Source organism: Nanorana parkeri, unplaced genomic scaffold (assembly GCF_000935625.1).
Source record: "Nanorana parkeri isolate BGI_ZX_2015 unplaced genomic scaffold, ASM93562v1 scaffold1, whole genome shotgun sequence".
Taxonomy (NCBI): domain Eukaryota; kingdom Metazoa; phylum Chordata; class Amphibia; order Anura; family Dicroglossidae; genus Nanorana; species Nanorana parkeri.
Window position 1 is genome coordinate 7,828,201 of NW_017306269.1, and position 18,041 is coordinate 7,846,241.

General features: G+C 41.0%; 1 protein-coding gene across 1 annotated transcript in view; it reads right to left on the reverse strand.

Moving 5' to 3' along the window:
• Window positions 1–18,041, reverse strand: part of THADA (THADA, armadillo repeat containing) — a 454,862-nt gene that overhangs the window by 272,695 nt on the left and 164,126 nt on the right. Inside the window, exon 25 of the mRNA XM_018556404.1 lies at window positions 3,548–3,637. Within this exon, the coding sequence (XP_018411906.1) occupies window positions 3,548–3,637 (90 nt within the window). The remainder of the gene's footprint in view (window positions 1–3,547; window positions 3,638–18,041) is intronic.

Below are 18,041 nucleotides of genomic sequence, written 5' to 3' on the forward strand. Positions count from 1 at the left end.
ATATGCCAGAATTAATGTTCTTTAGTTGTTTCTCTAAAAAGGAAATCTACAGTATTTTTAAATGTAATATAACATTATGGCCACTAGATGGTGCTGAGGAGCATATACAATATTATCTAAGCTCCTTTAGCTCCATCTAGGGGTCAAAATGCTATATTACATGAAAACATTTGAAAATGAATTCCACTTTTTCTACAAAAATAAAGAAAGTTCACTTTGGCATATATTCATACAAAGCAAACGTTTATAGATATTCACAGGGGGAATGGGAAATTGTTTATAGATAGACCCCTTAAAGTAAAATAACAAAAATAAGAAAACATACATTTGTGAATTAGAGCAGTGATAAGATGACACTTAACAAAGCCTCCTCTATAGAAATTGTAGGTCCCGGGCACAGCAATTTTTATGGATTATATCACATTCACACTCAGAGGCTGGCACTGTACTAAACAAGCATGGGCCTTTCCCTGACTCCGAGGCCACCACAGCTGTTGGCCATAGTGGCACACAGCAGTCGAGGGAATCATTACAAGACATTATGGTTTCAAAGTAAAATGGCAGAAGCAAAAAAGAGAAGGTTTGTATTAACGCCTGTTCTTCCAGAGTGTCATTCAGAAAGTGATATTCTTTTAAAAATACATTACATGTACATATTACATTAAATGTACATATTACATTTGGTTAAGAGATTCTTTGATATGTAAAAGGGGAATGAAGGGAAAGTAAAACAGCAGTATGCAGCAATTGAAGTGTACAGTCTTATCTTTACATCAATGCATCAAGTACATTAACCAATACTGTCATCATTTTTAGGAAGCTAATTCCATTTTAGGGAGTTGTAAGGGAACTGGACTGGTTGAGTTGGTGTACACTTCCCTTTGCCCAGTTATGGACTCTGTACATTCCAAACTATTCTTAAGCCATTTGTAAAAAGTTATTCTGGTTCTATCTGGCTGCTGTTGGATATGTCAGGAAGAGCTGTTGGGAAAGCCTTCCAGAGTTCTCCATATAACATTCCTAAAAAATTCTAACAACACCTCTCAATTTGAAAGAGCCAACGCTCTACTATTTGACATTTCTGGCAGCCAAATAACTGCTGATTGTACCAGATCCTTCCACATCACTTTTCATAGCCATTGGTGGATTATAACAAGGGAAGAACAGACGGCTGCCTGGGGATTTCAGGATGCCCCACGGAGATGCAAAATAATTTCTGCACTTCAGTGCTATTTACAGTAAGTCAGTTTCATCTCTGAAAGTCTTTAGACTTTTTATTTTTAGAAGAAAGGAATAGCAATGACAGACTTTATATTACTCTGTGTAACAGCAGCACTGATGCCTATTTAAACCAGCCCTTATGTATGATCCAATAAAACTGGTGAGGATCCCACAAACTGAAGGTGCAATTAATCAGGCGCTATTCACAGTTCACAACTACTGGTGAGGATAGGAATGGAAATGGATCGGTCCAGTACAAGTCTTCCTACCATGGACTGTTCCAGCAGCAGCACTCACAAAACTGGAATAGAATAGGGTCACTATTCAATTTTCAGTCTAGTAATGTATTCAGTTTTCTTTGTCATTTATTGGCAGGGTCCTGAGGTAGAGACAATACCTGAACCTATGGCATTTTATAACTCCAACTAAAACCTTATTCTTTTATGGTTTGCGTAGAATGGAGAAGAGTTAGAAGTAAAACTTCTGTCAAGTTTTTATTGCTTAGTATCAGGACCGGTGCTGCCACTAGGCAAACTAGGGAGCCGCCTAGGGCGCACTGATGCCTAGGGTGCAGCCTTAACCACTTACCTCCCCATGGTGGCCTCCCCCTCTATTTCAATATGCAAAAGCCAGTAACAGGCTGGCTCTTGCACCTGCCCACTGAGCAGAGGAGCGGAACTGAGGAGACAACTTTCTCTCTCAGGTCCGCTCCTCTGCTCAGTTGCTGGTGTTTCAATAGCCAGTCTGCTATCTGCTAGCAGTCTGGCTATTGTCCCGGCTGCTTATATCCAACTATCGCCTGTGGAAGTTAGCCGGCAGGAGAATGGAGCAGCGCGCGCGGAGTGGAGGATTGGGGGCTGCGCCGCAGGAGGGGGGCTGGGGGGTGCAAGTAGCTAGTCTTGCCTAGGGCGCAAAATAGTCTAGCACCGGCCCTGCTTAGTATCCAGATGTGTCACCTGCACTCCCCATTGGACCTTAATTAACAATTGTGGTGCTCGCAGTAATAAACACGGATGGTGCCATGCGTACTAAACTTGTGGAAGATGAAGATCACCAGCACTCCAGTAGTAGAATTGAATCCTCATGCTTATTTATTAGCGTGATATGTCACAAACGTCATGCAGCCAACGTTTTCGGGGCCGCAAAGGGTCCCTTCCTCACGACGACATAGTGATAGGTCACTATGTCGCTCTAAGAAGGTACCCTTTGGGCCCCAAAACATTGGCTATGACGTTTGTGACCTATCACTCTAATAAAAAAGAATAAGGATTCAAAGTTCCTACTTGCCTGCTGGAGATCTTCATCTTCCACAGGGTTTTATTGATGTCTATTGTGGAGATTTTTTTTAAGGAATAAATGAAAGTGTGTCACTGGTACAAGAAGACACAGGCAACTAAAAATTTTGACAGAGGTTCTAAACTTTCGCTGCTCTACTAAAAAAATTAAAATAAATAAGAGACTTTCAGTCACTTTATCTCTGTGACCCTCTGCCACTGGGGCAAGAAGGGGAAATCTGTGCAATTGGTACAAAGTCAGCAATCAAAATATGACTTTTTAAACCTTTTTTCAATAAAAAGAAATGCTTATGCATTAGGTAGATTCATTTACAATGTGCTGCAGTAGGGGGCTGTCTAAATGGCGATCAAACTGAGGTATGAATAGAGTTTTAACCAGACCTTGATACAACTTTGTTTTAATGAGGATGGAAAACCAGGGGTCAGCGGCAAGGATGACCCCCATGGGCGCTAGCATGGGAAATAGGTTAGACAATTGAATTTATGACAGTGATTGAAAATTTAAGGACACCAGGAGCACAAGACAAGGAAAATGTAAACAGTATTGCTTTGGTGGTGGGACATTCAAGCTAAAATAGGCGTAGCAAATGCAATAATAGACATCAGTAAGAAATGAAATGACAATTAAGGGGCTAAATCTGAGCTTCTTTAGCATATAGATGTGACACAGCAATCCCTTGTAAACCAGCGGCTTACTGGGTGGAGATGCTACCCCAACTCCTCAAACAAAAGCAAGCGGCTTTAGTGTTCCAGCAGTTTCAGAGGTGTTTTTAAAAAGCGTCATATCAAGTCACATGTCTAGCAATTTTGCTCTTGAAAAGTAGTAAAACTTCTTAAATATGAAAAAGCCAAACTTAGGATATACTCAATAGCAATATGTCAGTGTGTCACTAAAAAAGCCCATTATACCTCTGTTATATTACTATTCTGCAGATAGAGAAGACAAAGCATGGACATCAGAAAATGGACCAATCAAGACATTTAATCAAAGACAAAAAGCTCAAGTTGTTATTTTTTATATTTTTTGTTACCTGTCAACTGTATTGGCAACAGCTTCTAGTTTTTCCAGAAGAAAGGGATAAAGAACAGGAAATCTTGAGAAGAATTCTCTCCCCGTCATTCTAAAAAAAACAATGGTTAATAAACGTCATACACAGTAGGAGGCAGGTAAATGTTCTTCCTCTGCTCATAGTAATTTAATTATTAGGGGCAATCGCTAATTGGAACAACGTAGAATTTGAGTTTGTTTGGTTTTTTTTCTTTGCTGACTAGCTGGCAAGTGTTCTTCCTCTGCTCGCAGTAATTGTTAGGGGCAATCACTAATTGGAACAGCGTAGAATTTGTGGTTTGATTTTTTTATTTTCTTTGCTGACTAGCTGGCAAGTATACTCGAACATTTTTGCATTGTACTTTCTGCAGTTCATTTCTGAAAGTGAATCAAGAATTTTGATTGTTTGCAAGGGGGAACAAGATATTGACTCGTTTCTCCTGCTGACCTCAACATCACCACTGTCTCCTGTAGTGTAATACGAAGGTCAGCAGGAGAAACCAGTAAGAGCTGTGAGGGATGCAGGAGATCAACGCTCATTTGGCTAAGAAATAAAAAGAATGCTACCAGAATTTTTTTTTCTTGCCCACGGCAACCAGTCAGCTTCCAACTGTTGTTTCTACAGTTCATGTCTGAAAACAAAACAAGGATTCTGACTGGTTGCAATGGGAAACAATATATTTTATTGTTAGCACACTTTTCATACATCAACCTCCATGAGTAATGTGCCTTTAGGGTTATACTAAAGAAAAAAAAATAGCCTCCTACAATGCAATATGACTGTTAATTTCATGTTCTACTGTGAAGCCTTAACCACCAGTGTCTGATTGTGGCGCCTGACCAAATACCTCTTGAACAAACACCACCATATGCAAAAACTGGCTTGTCAGCAGCAGCGGTTCTGTCTCCTTGTACATCACAAAAGCTGCTGATCTTTACATGGGCCCATTCACTGGAAAATGGTTTCTATCATCATTACAACATACCATTGTACACGTGATTGCTTAATGACAGCTTGAAGGGGTCGATTTTCCCACGACGATCCCATGTGAGCGGCTGATAATACGTGTACTTTATGCTGCTGCAATTTAGTGTAATTTAGACACTTATGCAGATGTATAATTTTTTTTAGTTACAGTCTTTAAACTTGACCCCTTCCTTTCGCCCAGACCTTACATTTGGGTAAGAACAAAAACACAATTCACCACAGGCAGGTCAGTGTTGGTTAAAAAATAAGGAACATGACTATTAGTTTATGAAACGTGGCTTCTTGATTCGTTCTCCTGAGACAGGTGGTTAAAAACGAATTAAAAACGCTTAGAAAGAGATACAGCTCTCATACTGTCAGAGGTCAAGTGTTTTGTAAAATGTTTCCTGATGAGTCAAATACAACGATTCACATGTGAGGGGGGGCACTGTTCAAAAGTTCCTCAGACCTCATGTGTCAGGCTTGCAGATGGGTGAGATAAGGTCCAAAGCAACCCTATTCCAGCTGGCATTAGCCTCCTTCAAAATCATACCAAACACGATTGGGTACTTAGGACAAAACCCTAAAACCCAACTCCAAATGCAGTTTCTGTTACCATATCCTTACCAGCGACATTTAGGGCTCAGCTATTATTATACAGGATTTATATAGCTCCAACAGTTTGCGCAGCACTTTACAATATAAGGAAGACATTATGATCGCAATACAATTCAAGATAAGATGGTGAGGAGGGCCCTGCCCCTGAGGGCTTACAATCTAAAAGGGAGGGGCAAGTGATACATGAGGAGGAGCTCATTTTACTCTTTAACCACTTGCTGGTGGCCATGTCATTAGGATTAATTGTGCTACTAAAATGGCTAGCAATCAATAGCTAGAAATAGCAATTGATTGTTGAACAGATGAAACAAACAGCTCCCTACGGAATTAGCTGCATAGTATTTATTATTTATATAGCGCCAACAATGTACGTAGTGCACATTTACATCAGTCCCTGCACTCAAGGAGCTTACAATCTATGGTCGCTATCTCTCATGGATACATACAGGGCCAATTTAGACAAGGGCCAATTAGCCTACCAGCATGTCTTTGGAGTGTGGGTGGAAAATCACACAAGCACAGGGAGAACATGCAAACTCCTTGCAGATAGTGCTCTGGGTGGGATTCGAACTGAGGACCCCGAGTGCTGCAAGGTAGAAGCGTTAACCACTACGCCATAATAATACAATTATAACACAACAAAAACTGGAAGACACTCTACCGCAACCAGAGGATGAATCCTTGCATAGTTTTTGGGGGGTGTTTTTGTACAGCCGACAACCCTGCCATATACAGAAATTTGGTTACCACTACTGTATGGACTGCTGAGCAAAAACACAAACCAGGTCTGCTCAAATCATGGTGCAGTAACCTAATTATAATTATTTATTGTGCAGAGCAATTATCACTCATGAGCAACGGGAATTATTTTACAATAAAACCATCTTGGAGGCATTCATTGTGTGCTGTAACAGATTCTAGTGGACCTGCGCCAACTTGCAAACACAAGTCTCTAGTTCTTTAGCATAAAATTCATCTGTATCTGCTTATACATCAGAACACCATAAAAGCAGATCGCTTGGAATGATTAACCCAGAGAAGTACATGAGAAGGCAACCATAAAAATCTCTACAAAAGAACACATAAGAGATAAAAATCTCTGTGACTCAAACAGGAAGAAGCACAAACCGATAAGCTTCAGACGCAAACACTGGCACGTACCCTGCGTTTTTTTTACAAGCCACAAGTCAGCAGATTATGAGAGTGCTGTCCAGAAAGCTTGTGTAAAAGCATTTTGCAAAGCAGGCTGGAGAGACGGGTCTGTTTACTTGTATATCAGATAAGGTTTTACACTTCTTTAGCACTGTAAACAGTGAGCCCCTCAGGCCTATGCTGCACAGCTGGATTTTTTGTAACTTAGTAGCTGGCCATACACTAGTAGAACTTTGTTCAAAATTTGGGGTTTTCAGAACATTTGGTTTATTTTCTAATACTTAATAGGGTAAAATCAACATTAATTTTTAACTATAGTGACGAATATGGATAGTGTATGGTCTGGGAGCAAACCCAATCAGCACAAAATGGTCCCTAGTGACTGGAAAAAAAAAAAAGAAATCGAAAGAGCAGGTTGGAAATGTTGCTCCAACAAAATTCTAACAGTGAATGTGGGTTCATTCGGGAAACTCCATTCATTCCAAAACTGAATGTTAATATCAAACAAAATTTAAAATAAAATTTGTCAAGTCTCTGTTGGCATTATTGATTATTATGATGAGATTATGCTGTATGAACGTTTGTACGGAAATCTACAAGCTTCCATTGAGTTACTAAAATCGTTACCAATAAAAATACATCCAAACATTCTTTGCAGCCACTTTCTGTCCACACTATATGGCTAAAAGTATAAGGACACATCTCCAAATTGAGTTGAGGTGCACAAAGCCACGTACATAAAAAGATGGTTTGGGAATGGGAACGGCGATTGTGAACCAAGTCCTTCAACATCAGTCCCTACCCTCACAAATATTATTTATTTTTTTTGGCATAATGGGCACAAATTCCTACAGGCACAATTCAAAATCTTAGGGAAAGATTTCTCAGAAGATCACAGGCTGTTAAAACCTCAAAGGAGAGGCAGCCTAGTAGTAATGGCCATGGTTTTGGAATGGGGTGTCCAACAAGTTCATAGAGGAGAGATGTTCAGGTGTCTACAAACTTTTGGCAGCATGGAGTACTTGAGCTCTGATGGCGGCTGCATGTCATTTGTGGTGTTACATCTATTGTATGAAAATATGATACAATGCATAGTTATGGTTAATATTCATATTAATGTGAATTGAAAAATTCTAGTTAATTCCTTAAAGGAGAACTATGAGGTGAGTGATTTTCACTCACCTCATAGTTCTAGCCTACCTGTGACAATGAGACTGTCACAGGTCGGCTCTGTAGATCGGGAGGTGAGTGAACACATACCGGCGTTCGCTCACCTATCGATCCTGTCACGGCTCTCTGCCGTGACAGGGGAGGGGCTGGATTCCCCCCTCCCTGCTCCGATCCGCCAGCGCTGACTGGCGGAACGGACAGGGGAGGGTACAGCTGGCTCTGCCTCTAGATAGACAGAGCCAGCTGTCAGTCACGCAGCTGGGCGGATCCCGGCACAAATGTCGGGATCCGCTTCAGCTGCGGCGTCTCAGTATACCGCGAGCAGCAGCTCACGGTATACTGCGGCGTCTCAGTATACCGCGATACTGAGCCTAGGGTGACGGGAGGATGCTAGTTTGTGTCCTCCCGTTACCCTAAGGAGAACTATGGAGAAAAGCCTTAACCCCATAGTTCTCCTTTAAGCCATGTATTATGAGCAGTAGTATTGCTGATTCATGTGCTGTCATCTTGTGATCATTTTGGTTATTGCACCATCTTTTCTGTATTCCCTCCCATTTTATGATGCATTTCCCCTTTCTTTTTGCATTGCCTTTTTGGTATCATGGCTGCTTGTCTCATGGCCACATGTTAATATGCTCGCATGGGGAAAAGCATTACCGTCGTTTGACCTGCAAATACAGTATTTCTAATCATCTGCTGCATCCTGTTGTCTGCTGAAACCTGCTGCAATCAATAAAGATCTTTGTGGATGAAAAGGCATATAGTTGCTAAGGACAGGCTTCCTTTAGGTGACAATGACAGACATTGCCTGCCCTGCGTATTAAGCATAGGCAAGACTATTTAAAGTCTCCACTAGAGCTATATGTGACAGAGCAACGATGCCGAGCACTCCAGGAAAGCAAGCTGGAACAAAGACCTTAATGGAAAAAAATCTATTTATTTAAATGAAAGCTGGAGATTTAAAATGATTGATCATACATACTTCTGATCATACAATAACATGCAACAGATTTGTGAGATTTTAGTAATTGGGTTTATATCTACTTATTGCTGAAAGGTAGCCAATGCTTGCCCAACAAATGAAACAAGCGGCTCCTTATAGTTTAAGCTAAATAAGTAGCATATAGAAGAGATTCATTATGCACTTTGGTAAAGAACTACATTGATGGTAGAAGTTATAATCCTTCCCTTACTCTATCCAACAATAAAAAAGTTTTGCCTAAATATTCTGTGCTAACAGGTGTTCCCTCTTTCCCAACTTAGAAGGTTCTAAGAAAGTTGGTGCCCTAAAAGACCCGGGCACGTAGCTTGTAATATTTCTGGGCTTGTAGCATAACATACCAAAAAGTGTGTATTTTCCTATCACTCACGTAATCTCTAGTTTCACCTTTCTTTTAATTGTCTTCTCTTTCTTTGGTCTTTCTTCCCTTCCCTGCTGTACTCTTTTAGAACTGAGCCATGTGCACCCTACTGTCCCAGTTTGCCGACAGCCGTTTCAGGACCAAGAAACAAGGCCAGTCAGATGGATCAGCGCTCTCACCAAGTATTAGTGAGCGACCAATCAGGAAGCTGAGCGGCGAGTCATTACCCGCCTCTGGCTTCCTGACTGGCTGGGAAGCAGACTCCAAGCCCCCTCCTCACCAGGTGACCAGGTAATAACCAGCGACCGGCTTCCTGATTGGCCAGCTTCCCGACCAATCAGGAAGCCAATCAGGAAGCCGGGTGGCGTGTAATGACTCGCCGCCTGGCTTTCTGATACCGGAACTTATCGTATCGGGAATAGTATCAGAGCATTTGGGCGAGTACTCGCTCAAATACCAGGTATTGATACTGATACTAGTATCAGTATCGGTGCATCCCTAGTGAAATGACAAAAACATTTTTTTTTAAATCAAGCAGCAAGAGGAGTAGTAGATAAATTGCACAGTGCTCTAAAACACTATTATGCATTATTCTTGGCATGGTGGAAACATTATCATTGAAAACCTGGGGCACACAGCAGAAGACACATGCCCTGTATGTCAGGGTGTAGCAAGGTTCCTAACTGGGAGGTTCGGTTCACGTTTGAAAAAGTGTTCGGAAAGTTTTTTGCACAAGGTCAAAAGTTCTCCCAGATCCAAAATGACTTCTACATACCATGCAATTTAAACTAAGAAAAGCTTTATCGGAAATACAACTTAACCATAAAATGAACCAGTGCACATAGAGAGCACTTATAAATATTGCAGTACACATTGAATGGTGCATATTTACATAGGTTCTGACTGACCGATCTCTTATTAAAGCTCGTAAAAACAAAAGCAATGGGAACTTCCAAGAATATTTGTTATTGCTGTATTACTTCAAGGAACCAAAAAGGCAACCTACAATGAACAGCTCCTTTTAATCTCCTAACATTTTTTACGGCCTTGCAAGCTTGGAGCATGTTTTCTCAAGACATTGAAGTAGCTAGTTTACTTACTTAGGTCGGAATTTTGTAATGCCGATTTCAGACCCTCAGAAAACAAACATAACTTTTTTTTATATATCTAAAAATATAAATTCCGCTAAGGCATAAAGTTGTTCCCCTTTTCCTAACTTTTACTTCTTTCAAAACTTGCCCTCGTATATTTCTTTCCCTTCAAAGAAGTCAGTTAACAGGGGTGGAAAAATTACTCAAACAAAACATATAAAAGCATTTGAAAACCGCACACACTGGGCCATGTTACAAATGGGCAGTGCTGACATTTGGTTCCAGATTTATATTAGCTGCAAAAATTGCTGTCAATCAGATTACCGTGTACAATCACACAGTGCAGATTTATCAAAACATGTAAAATGCAGACCATGAGGGAGATGTGCCAATTCTGTTGCACAGCAAAGCAATGCTTAAAAAAGCAGAGAGATGGATCATGAGACAGATTGATTCATAAATCCCTACCTCTGCTGCTATAAAGTGGCACTGCAACATTATAAAACCTGCCCTTGATCACTTCTTAGGCCCCTTTCGCAGATAAGGAGAGGATGCATTGAACCCTTCCTGATCAGTATGGATCGGATGTCGGCGAGTGCGTTTGAGGAAAAACTGAAATGACTGGACCCCATGTCAGTCTATGGGGAATCAAATTTAAATGGACATGTGTCTGGTTTACATCAGGTTACTCCTGACCCGGCACAGTCAGGTCCAGTGAAACAGAGCACTGTTCAATTTTTTATTTTCTGGACCTGGCCAAAGCCAGGGGCAGCAGGATGTTAAATTACATTTTGTGGTATTTTTGTTGCAGACCTGTCTCTGCTGCCTGGCCCTGACTGCGTGTAGTGGCAAATAAATAAAAATTATATATATATATACAGGGCTTGAAAAATTTGATGTCTCACCAGTCAGTCAAAAATGTCACCAGTCAGCATGACCGGACTATAGCCTTGCAATTTATGTTAAAAAAGTTTGGGGAAAGATAGAGCTTTCTTTTGGAGGTATATAATCACAGTATACGAGGGCTGTCAGACTGTATCCTAATGGATACACGCGGAAATACGCCACAAAGAAGCTCCTGTACTTCTTTGGGCATAGAGCGTTTTTCAGCACGTTCCGACACGCTGAAATACGCCCAAGTGAGAACCATACCCATAGGAAATAATGGGATTTCACTTGAAGGGCGTTTTACAGCATGTCGATCAGCGCTGTAAAATGCCCAGGTGTGAACCCGGCCTTAATGGCTCTAAAATTATTGCTCTCACTCCGTTTGCGGCGATATGCAACATGTGCGGCACGTAGGCGCACCTGACGCATATATGCGTGTGTATTAGGGGGGCGCGGACTTTAAAAAAATGTTTTAAAAAATAAATGTTATGCTTCTTTATTTTTTTTATGAATTTCATTTTTGTATTACTTTTTTTTTTTTTTTACATACAACTTTATTGCTATTACATGGGGGGCTAAGAAGCCCCCTATGGGATAGCCAATTTACATGACAGGTCCTCTTTATGGAGACATCAGGGGTCTCCAAGACCCCTAATGTCACCTAGGGACCTCCAGAGAAGCTGATGAAGCAGAGATCGGCTTCATCAGCTTCTCTAGCTGGAGAGTGACACTGAATGCAGGAAGTGATGTAATATACATCACTTCCTGCATTCGGGGACTGAGAGGAGATCAAAGGGAGTTCGTGTACTGAACTCCCTTTGATCTCCTGTCACAGAGCCGTGCCGGTCCCGGCCGCATCGGGCACAGCGGATCTCGGGACCGGCAACGGCAGTGACAGCTTCTGATACAAGTGATCGAGCGTCTCTCGAGACGCTCGATCGCTTGACTGTAAAGCTCCCGGCCGGCCGTGTAATTACAACGGCCGGCCTGGAAGCTGCTCGTCGGGCTCCACTGTCTGCTCGTCACAGACGAGCAGACGAGTGGATTTTCGAGCCCTGTATATATATATATATATATATATACACACACACAGTATATATATATTGCATTCACTTTTCTAAGCATGGCCCCATCAAACCTAGACATTTTGCACCTTAAGGTTCAAAGCTTCAAAACGCTCAACACAGGGAATCCCACCGTTTTCTATGGCCTCAGTTCATGCCTGAAAAAGAGAATGTCTAGGTGTGAATGGAGATTGATTATTTCCTTGATAAATGTCTCTCTATGAGTCCTGTGTACTCTTAGTTGAAAGAGCTCAAAGTGTAACTCCAGCCAAAACTTTTTATTTTAGTTCTGGACAGAGTGATAAGCAGTTAGAACCCCTGCCAGGTTATTCTTGCTGTTTGGGTCCCACTAGGTTCACTTTCTCTATTTGTCCTGGAGACCATTGTCACATGGACAGAAAGTGAGTTCAGTTCAGAATTTTGTCAGGTAGTGAAGGGTAATTTCTCACCTGGAAAAAAAGTAAAAAAACTTAACTATTCCTTACTCTGTCCCAAATATCTTTGGTTTTACTATAAATTGTAACTGCATCCAATTTTTTTAGTGTGGTAAGGCTTTAGAATCTTTGTCACCTGTATTTATGTGTACTGAGTGCATTACTGTGTTCACTGTAGTGAGTGAGTGTTTTTTTTATTGCGTTAATAAAAGTTGTTTTTATGGAAAGCACTGTGGGATGCTTTTAGATGTCCTTCAGAGATATAGAGCATGGGAGTTAGAGTGGAGTGGATCAGTTGATTTTTGCTGTTTGTTAACCCCATTGATGGGTAAAAGCCATCCATGATGCACCGACACAGGTACTTCAGCTAGCATAGAGGCGGCTTCCCGGGCAATCATACGCCGCCCAGCTTCTTCATTGCCCGGGAAGCCGGCTCCATGTGGCTTCCCAGCCAATCAGCATCGACCTGGCCAAACAGCAAGGAGTCGGCTTCTCGGGCCAATCAGGAACCCGCCGCCTGGCTCTCTCATTGGCCAAGAAGCCAAATCTATGTTCCCTCGCAGCATAAGTTCCAGTATCGGTGGTAGGTTTTAGAGCATTTGGGCCAGTGTGTGTGTGTGTGTGTGTGTGTGTGTGCGTGCACACAATTAACATTTTTAAGGGACAGATAGAGCTTTCTTTTGGTGGTATATAAAATCACCACAGGGGGGTATTTTGTTACTATATAATGAAAAAAGTACAGTAAATTTAAAAACAAAGTTTCCCTCCGTTATGTATAAAACATCTATTCTTACACTTTTTTTGGTAAACCATAAAAGACGGGGTTACCTCGGGTAAATAGGCCGCAAAATTGCAAAAAAACTACCACACTGAAAATTGGACATTGGCGACTCTTAAAACGCTTTTACCGCTCATCAGTTTAGTGTTATCAGTAATTAATGGCCTTAAAATTATTGTGTTTGCGGTTATATGTAACATGTGCGGCACAATAGGCGCAATCGTTGTTTTTGCACGTAGGCGCACCCAACGCATATCTGCATGTGTATGTGGGGGCGGAGGACTTTAAAAAAAAAAAAAACATTTTCTGTTTTAATTTTTTTAATGCTTCGTTATTTTTTTATTTTTATGATTCTTTAATTTGTGTATTACTTTTTTTTTTTTACACAACTTTATTGCTATCACATGGGGGGCTTGATAGCCAATTTACATGACAGGTCCCCTTCATGAAGACATCAGGGGTCTCCAAGACCCCTAATGTCACCTAGGGACCCCCAGAGAAGCCGATGAAGCAGAGATCTGCTCCATCAGCTTATGTAGCTGGAGAGTGACACTGAATGCAGGAAGTGATGTAATCCCCTGCATTCGGGAATTGAGAGGAGATCAAAGGGAGATCGTGTCTCGAGATGCTCGATCGCTTGAATGTAAAGCTCCCGGCCGGCCTTGAAATTACAACGGCCGGCCGTGAAGCTGCTCGTCGGGCTCCACCCTCCTCTCGTCGTAGACGAGAGGATTTTTCAAGCCCTGTATATATCCATTGCATGTATTACATGTATAAAGGTGAGACTAAAGAATTGAGTATTAAGGGTAGGTTACACTAATGTCAGCATTGTGGAAGGACCACTGTGTACATACATAAAGAGTATGTGTCTTTAAGTTTTTACCTGCTTTATGCATATAAAATGCACAAACTTTATATATTTGTGTTTTTATATATATGTTTATTAACACAAATTGTTTGATATAATTCTTCTGCACTTGGTTGTATCCTAGTGTTACACTGTGCACATTTTTTTTTCTATCTTTGCACTTGATTTCTTTTTTATTTACTGATTTAAACATTTAAAGCAGATATTTACGAAGCACTTTGCCTCAGTCCCTGCCCTTAAGACGCTTGCAAGTTAAGGTCCCTATCTCACATGCATACATACAGGACCAATATAGACAGAAGCAAATTAACCTTACAGCATGTCTTTGGGGTGTGCTGCCCACAGAGTATACAGTACAACTAAGAGGATGAACTTTATAGTGCTGCACTCTATTTGCATATCGATCAATAGATGTTATATGCTCTGATGTGATATAATGCATGCCCAAACTTAGGGCATACATACATTCTTAAAAGGGTACGCTTTGATCAAACAGAAGTTTGATAAATGTATATCTTTTGAGTGAAGTCATACTATTGTTTGATATCAAGGTGAATTCAATCTGCAGACCACCAGGGCAAAAATAAAAACAAAGATTGATGGTAGAAATGTTTGTACTGAATGGTGGGAGACGAAATACATCTTCAGAAAGGAAAGGCCTGGCCTTATTGTGTACAAGATGTTTATAGACTAATTGTCACGCGGAGAGAGGATGAGGTATAATATAAAATAAATATTAGTTTTAATATTACATTTTAAAATCAAATTCATAAGCGTTCCATTTTTTTTTTTTTTAAGATCTTAACATTTACTGTATATAGAAAAGTGGAAGATTTAATACAAAGAACCTATACGAAAACATATATAATTAGGCTAGTTGCAATCATCTCAGATGGATACATAGTCTCCCTGGAGCACAGGTAGGCTGACCAAAACTAAAAATTTGAGCTGTGGGTGGCCCCGTCAGCACCACTCCATTCGACAAAAGTTAATTATTCAAATCGACGTTTGTCAATGGAGCCGGGCCGAAAATAGTTGGCCAGTGACTGCACCTAATCAGCTGAAGTCACTGTATGGGTATTCTAAAAGCCGCGGGTATTGGCTGCCATAATACAATAGTCTGGTAAGAGGCATTCCCCCTTACATGCTCTTTAGCGTGGATGTGAGAACTGAGCATTTTTTCAAAACTATACGAGTATGGTCAGCTGCAGAGAAATTAACGAGGAGGATTTTGAGGAGAATTTTCACGAATAAGTAATTATTTTATTCAACAGGTTTCTAGAAAAAGGGTAAAACAACAAGAGTCTGGACAAAAAAAATAAATCCCTTGCCAGATAAACATCTACCTTATACTGTATGTATGTCATGTATATATTTTGCTGTTTTCCTGGAGTTTAGCTTTAAGTTAAATTTTTAGTAAGGATCTTTAGAATGCAGATTTGCTTAGGTGACCATGGCAGTGAATAGAAATTTTCTAAGAAGATGCCTCCCTGAGTGTAGGCCAGGTCCCACAAGCAGTATGTCACTAAGAAAAGTATTTCTGGCCAAACGCCAAGACAGATATGACAATTGCTTTGAGAGCCAGGGCCCGATAAAGAAACGGCAGCTCATCAGTATAGCCGTGATAACAAGGAATAGCTGCAAAAACAGAATTACATATTTATAAAGATGCTGGGAACTGAATCCTGTTCAGAGACTTCTTGCTTTGTTGGTTCACTGACTGAACAAAGTGACCATTGTTCAAGGTATTTATTAGCCATCTACAGGCTGACACACTAGAAAAGACTCATGATCTTACATACTATTTGAGGTTGACTAAAGACAAAGGTCCATCAAGTTTAACCTTTGTGAGTGTATGTGTGCGTGAGTCTCTGTGTTCCAGTCATCAAGAGTACCTGTAACCCTCTATGTTATGGTCTTGCTTTTGAAAAGTGAAAAAAAAAAAATCACTGGTTTACAACCTCCCCAATTTCACTCTAGCATGTACTCAGCACCTGTAGTTAATAGCTCAAAGAAAAACAGAAACAACCTTCCACTTAAAGTGTATGTCAGGGGAAAATAATAAGTACATCTCTGCAACACAAGCACCTTTCTCCATGTTTATCCCTTTAAAAACACTGCAAGTGCAGCAAGATATCTGTCCAATGAGAAATCCAAAGAGCTTCAAAATTCCTGTTTGGACTGACACAATGCCTCTGCTGCAATGAAATCCCAAGAAGCATTGTCAGCCCTGCCTACTGGGAGGGAACCATGGGGAGGGAAAGCACAATATCTCACAAGAGATGTAGTTCTGGGGACATGCCTTTATCGACCTCCCAGCAGTTGCCTCTGCAAGAAATTTACAAGCCTGGAGATGATGTCACAGGAAGTAACAAAAGCTGATTCTTGCTATGGGAAAAGAACAAAAATTAACCCTGGCATGTGGTCTGGAAGGGGATAGGGAGGTTTCAGGGCAAATTTGGGTATCAACTGGACTAAAGCTGGCCATACATCTGCAGATTTTCTATGGTCAGATGGAAAAAGTGCAACAGATTCCTCGTTCTACACTATACTGTGTGGATGGAGGAAACTCCCACTGGGCAAAGCTTCAGTATCTTGCTCGTCAGCCCCGCTGGCTCTCAAAACACCTGAACAATCTGTTTGGATGCAGGTATTGTTCAGATATTGTGAGAGCCAGCGGGCCAACTACCAAGATACTGAAGCTTGGCCCATTGGAAGATTCCTCCACACAGCTTAGCGTAGATGGAGGAATCTGCTGCAGGTATTCTATAGGTGTATGGCCAGCTTTACCGCGATATCTTTCCCAGTAAAACAATGCTGCTGCCTTGCCTCCCAAGAACCTGTCCACATACTGTGGGTAGGAGAAGGGAGATGTAGTGCTGGGGGGCGTGTCTTCATCAGTAGGAACTGACCTCCCAGCTGCCTCTGCAAGGCTTTTACATGCCTGAGCATGATGTCACAGGAAATAATAAAAGCAGATTCCTGGTACAGAACAAGGTAAAAGGAAAAATAAATAATAATCCTAGTGCATGGTCTGGAAGGAGAGAGGGAGGTTTTGGGGGCACATTTGGGTGTCAACTGGACATAGCCTTTAATTTACACACAGTAAACAACAATAATAATGTAATATCCCAGATAGCAAGCAATTGAGCTGCAAGTTTGAAAATTACTTGCTAAACTATTGCAGACTTGCCAAGCTTCACAATTCTGTTGCACGATTACAGCAAGTCTGCATTGCAAGTCTCCAGATCAACGTGCTTTGCAAAAGTGCTGTACACTTGCAGAGCTCTTGCTAAGACCTGCAGGACTCTTGCTGTAGACTTGCCAAGCAAATTTGCTACAAATTCAAAAAGTGTCAACTAGAACTTGTGCTGCAAGTGTTCTGCAAGTCTACAACTTGCCAGGAATGTGTGCAGCAAGTTAACGAGAATTACAATTTAACCCTGCCACAAGTTTGTGGCAAGGTATCCTTGCGATCTGGGATAATACTAACACCATTATGTAAAAAAATAATACGGTAATAAAAATAAATCGCCATCATATTAGAAATAATAACAAGCACCTATATTGGATACATACTCATAATGACATTGACGTAAGCATTGAAATTTTCAGGGGGAAAAAAAAAGCAGCGTTCACAATTATGTTTTCCAGCAGCTTATGTTTTGGTGCCCGAAGCACGGAAAGATAAGTGACAAACTCAAGGTCACAAGAAGGGAACAGGACGTGACCCAGCCTCCCCTGCCTGAGTCATTGTTTCGAGAGTCCCTGTGTTTACATTTAGGACATATCAGAATGCACTGGCTGACAGCATGACTGGAATCTGCTATTCTAAGGGCAACACAACAAACCAATCCTGAGCACTGCATGCAGGGAATAACAAAGCCTGTAATGCTGAACGGGTCATGTACAGCAGCTGAGTGATAATCTGCAGGCAGATCATTAATCATTAACATTTGTTCGAAACTGCCAACATAGCACAATAAAAAGATATACTGTATATACACACATATATATATATATATATATTACACAAAAGTTCACTGAGATAGATCTACATCTGCCAGGATTTTAATTTGTAAAACT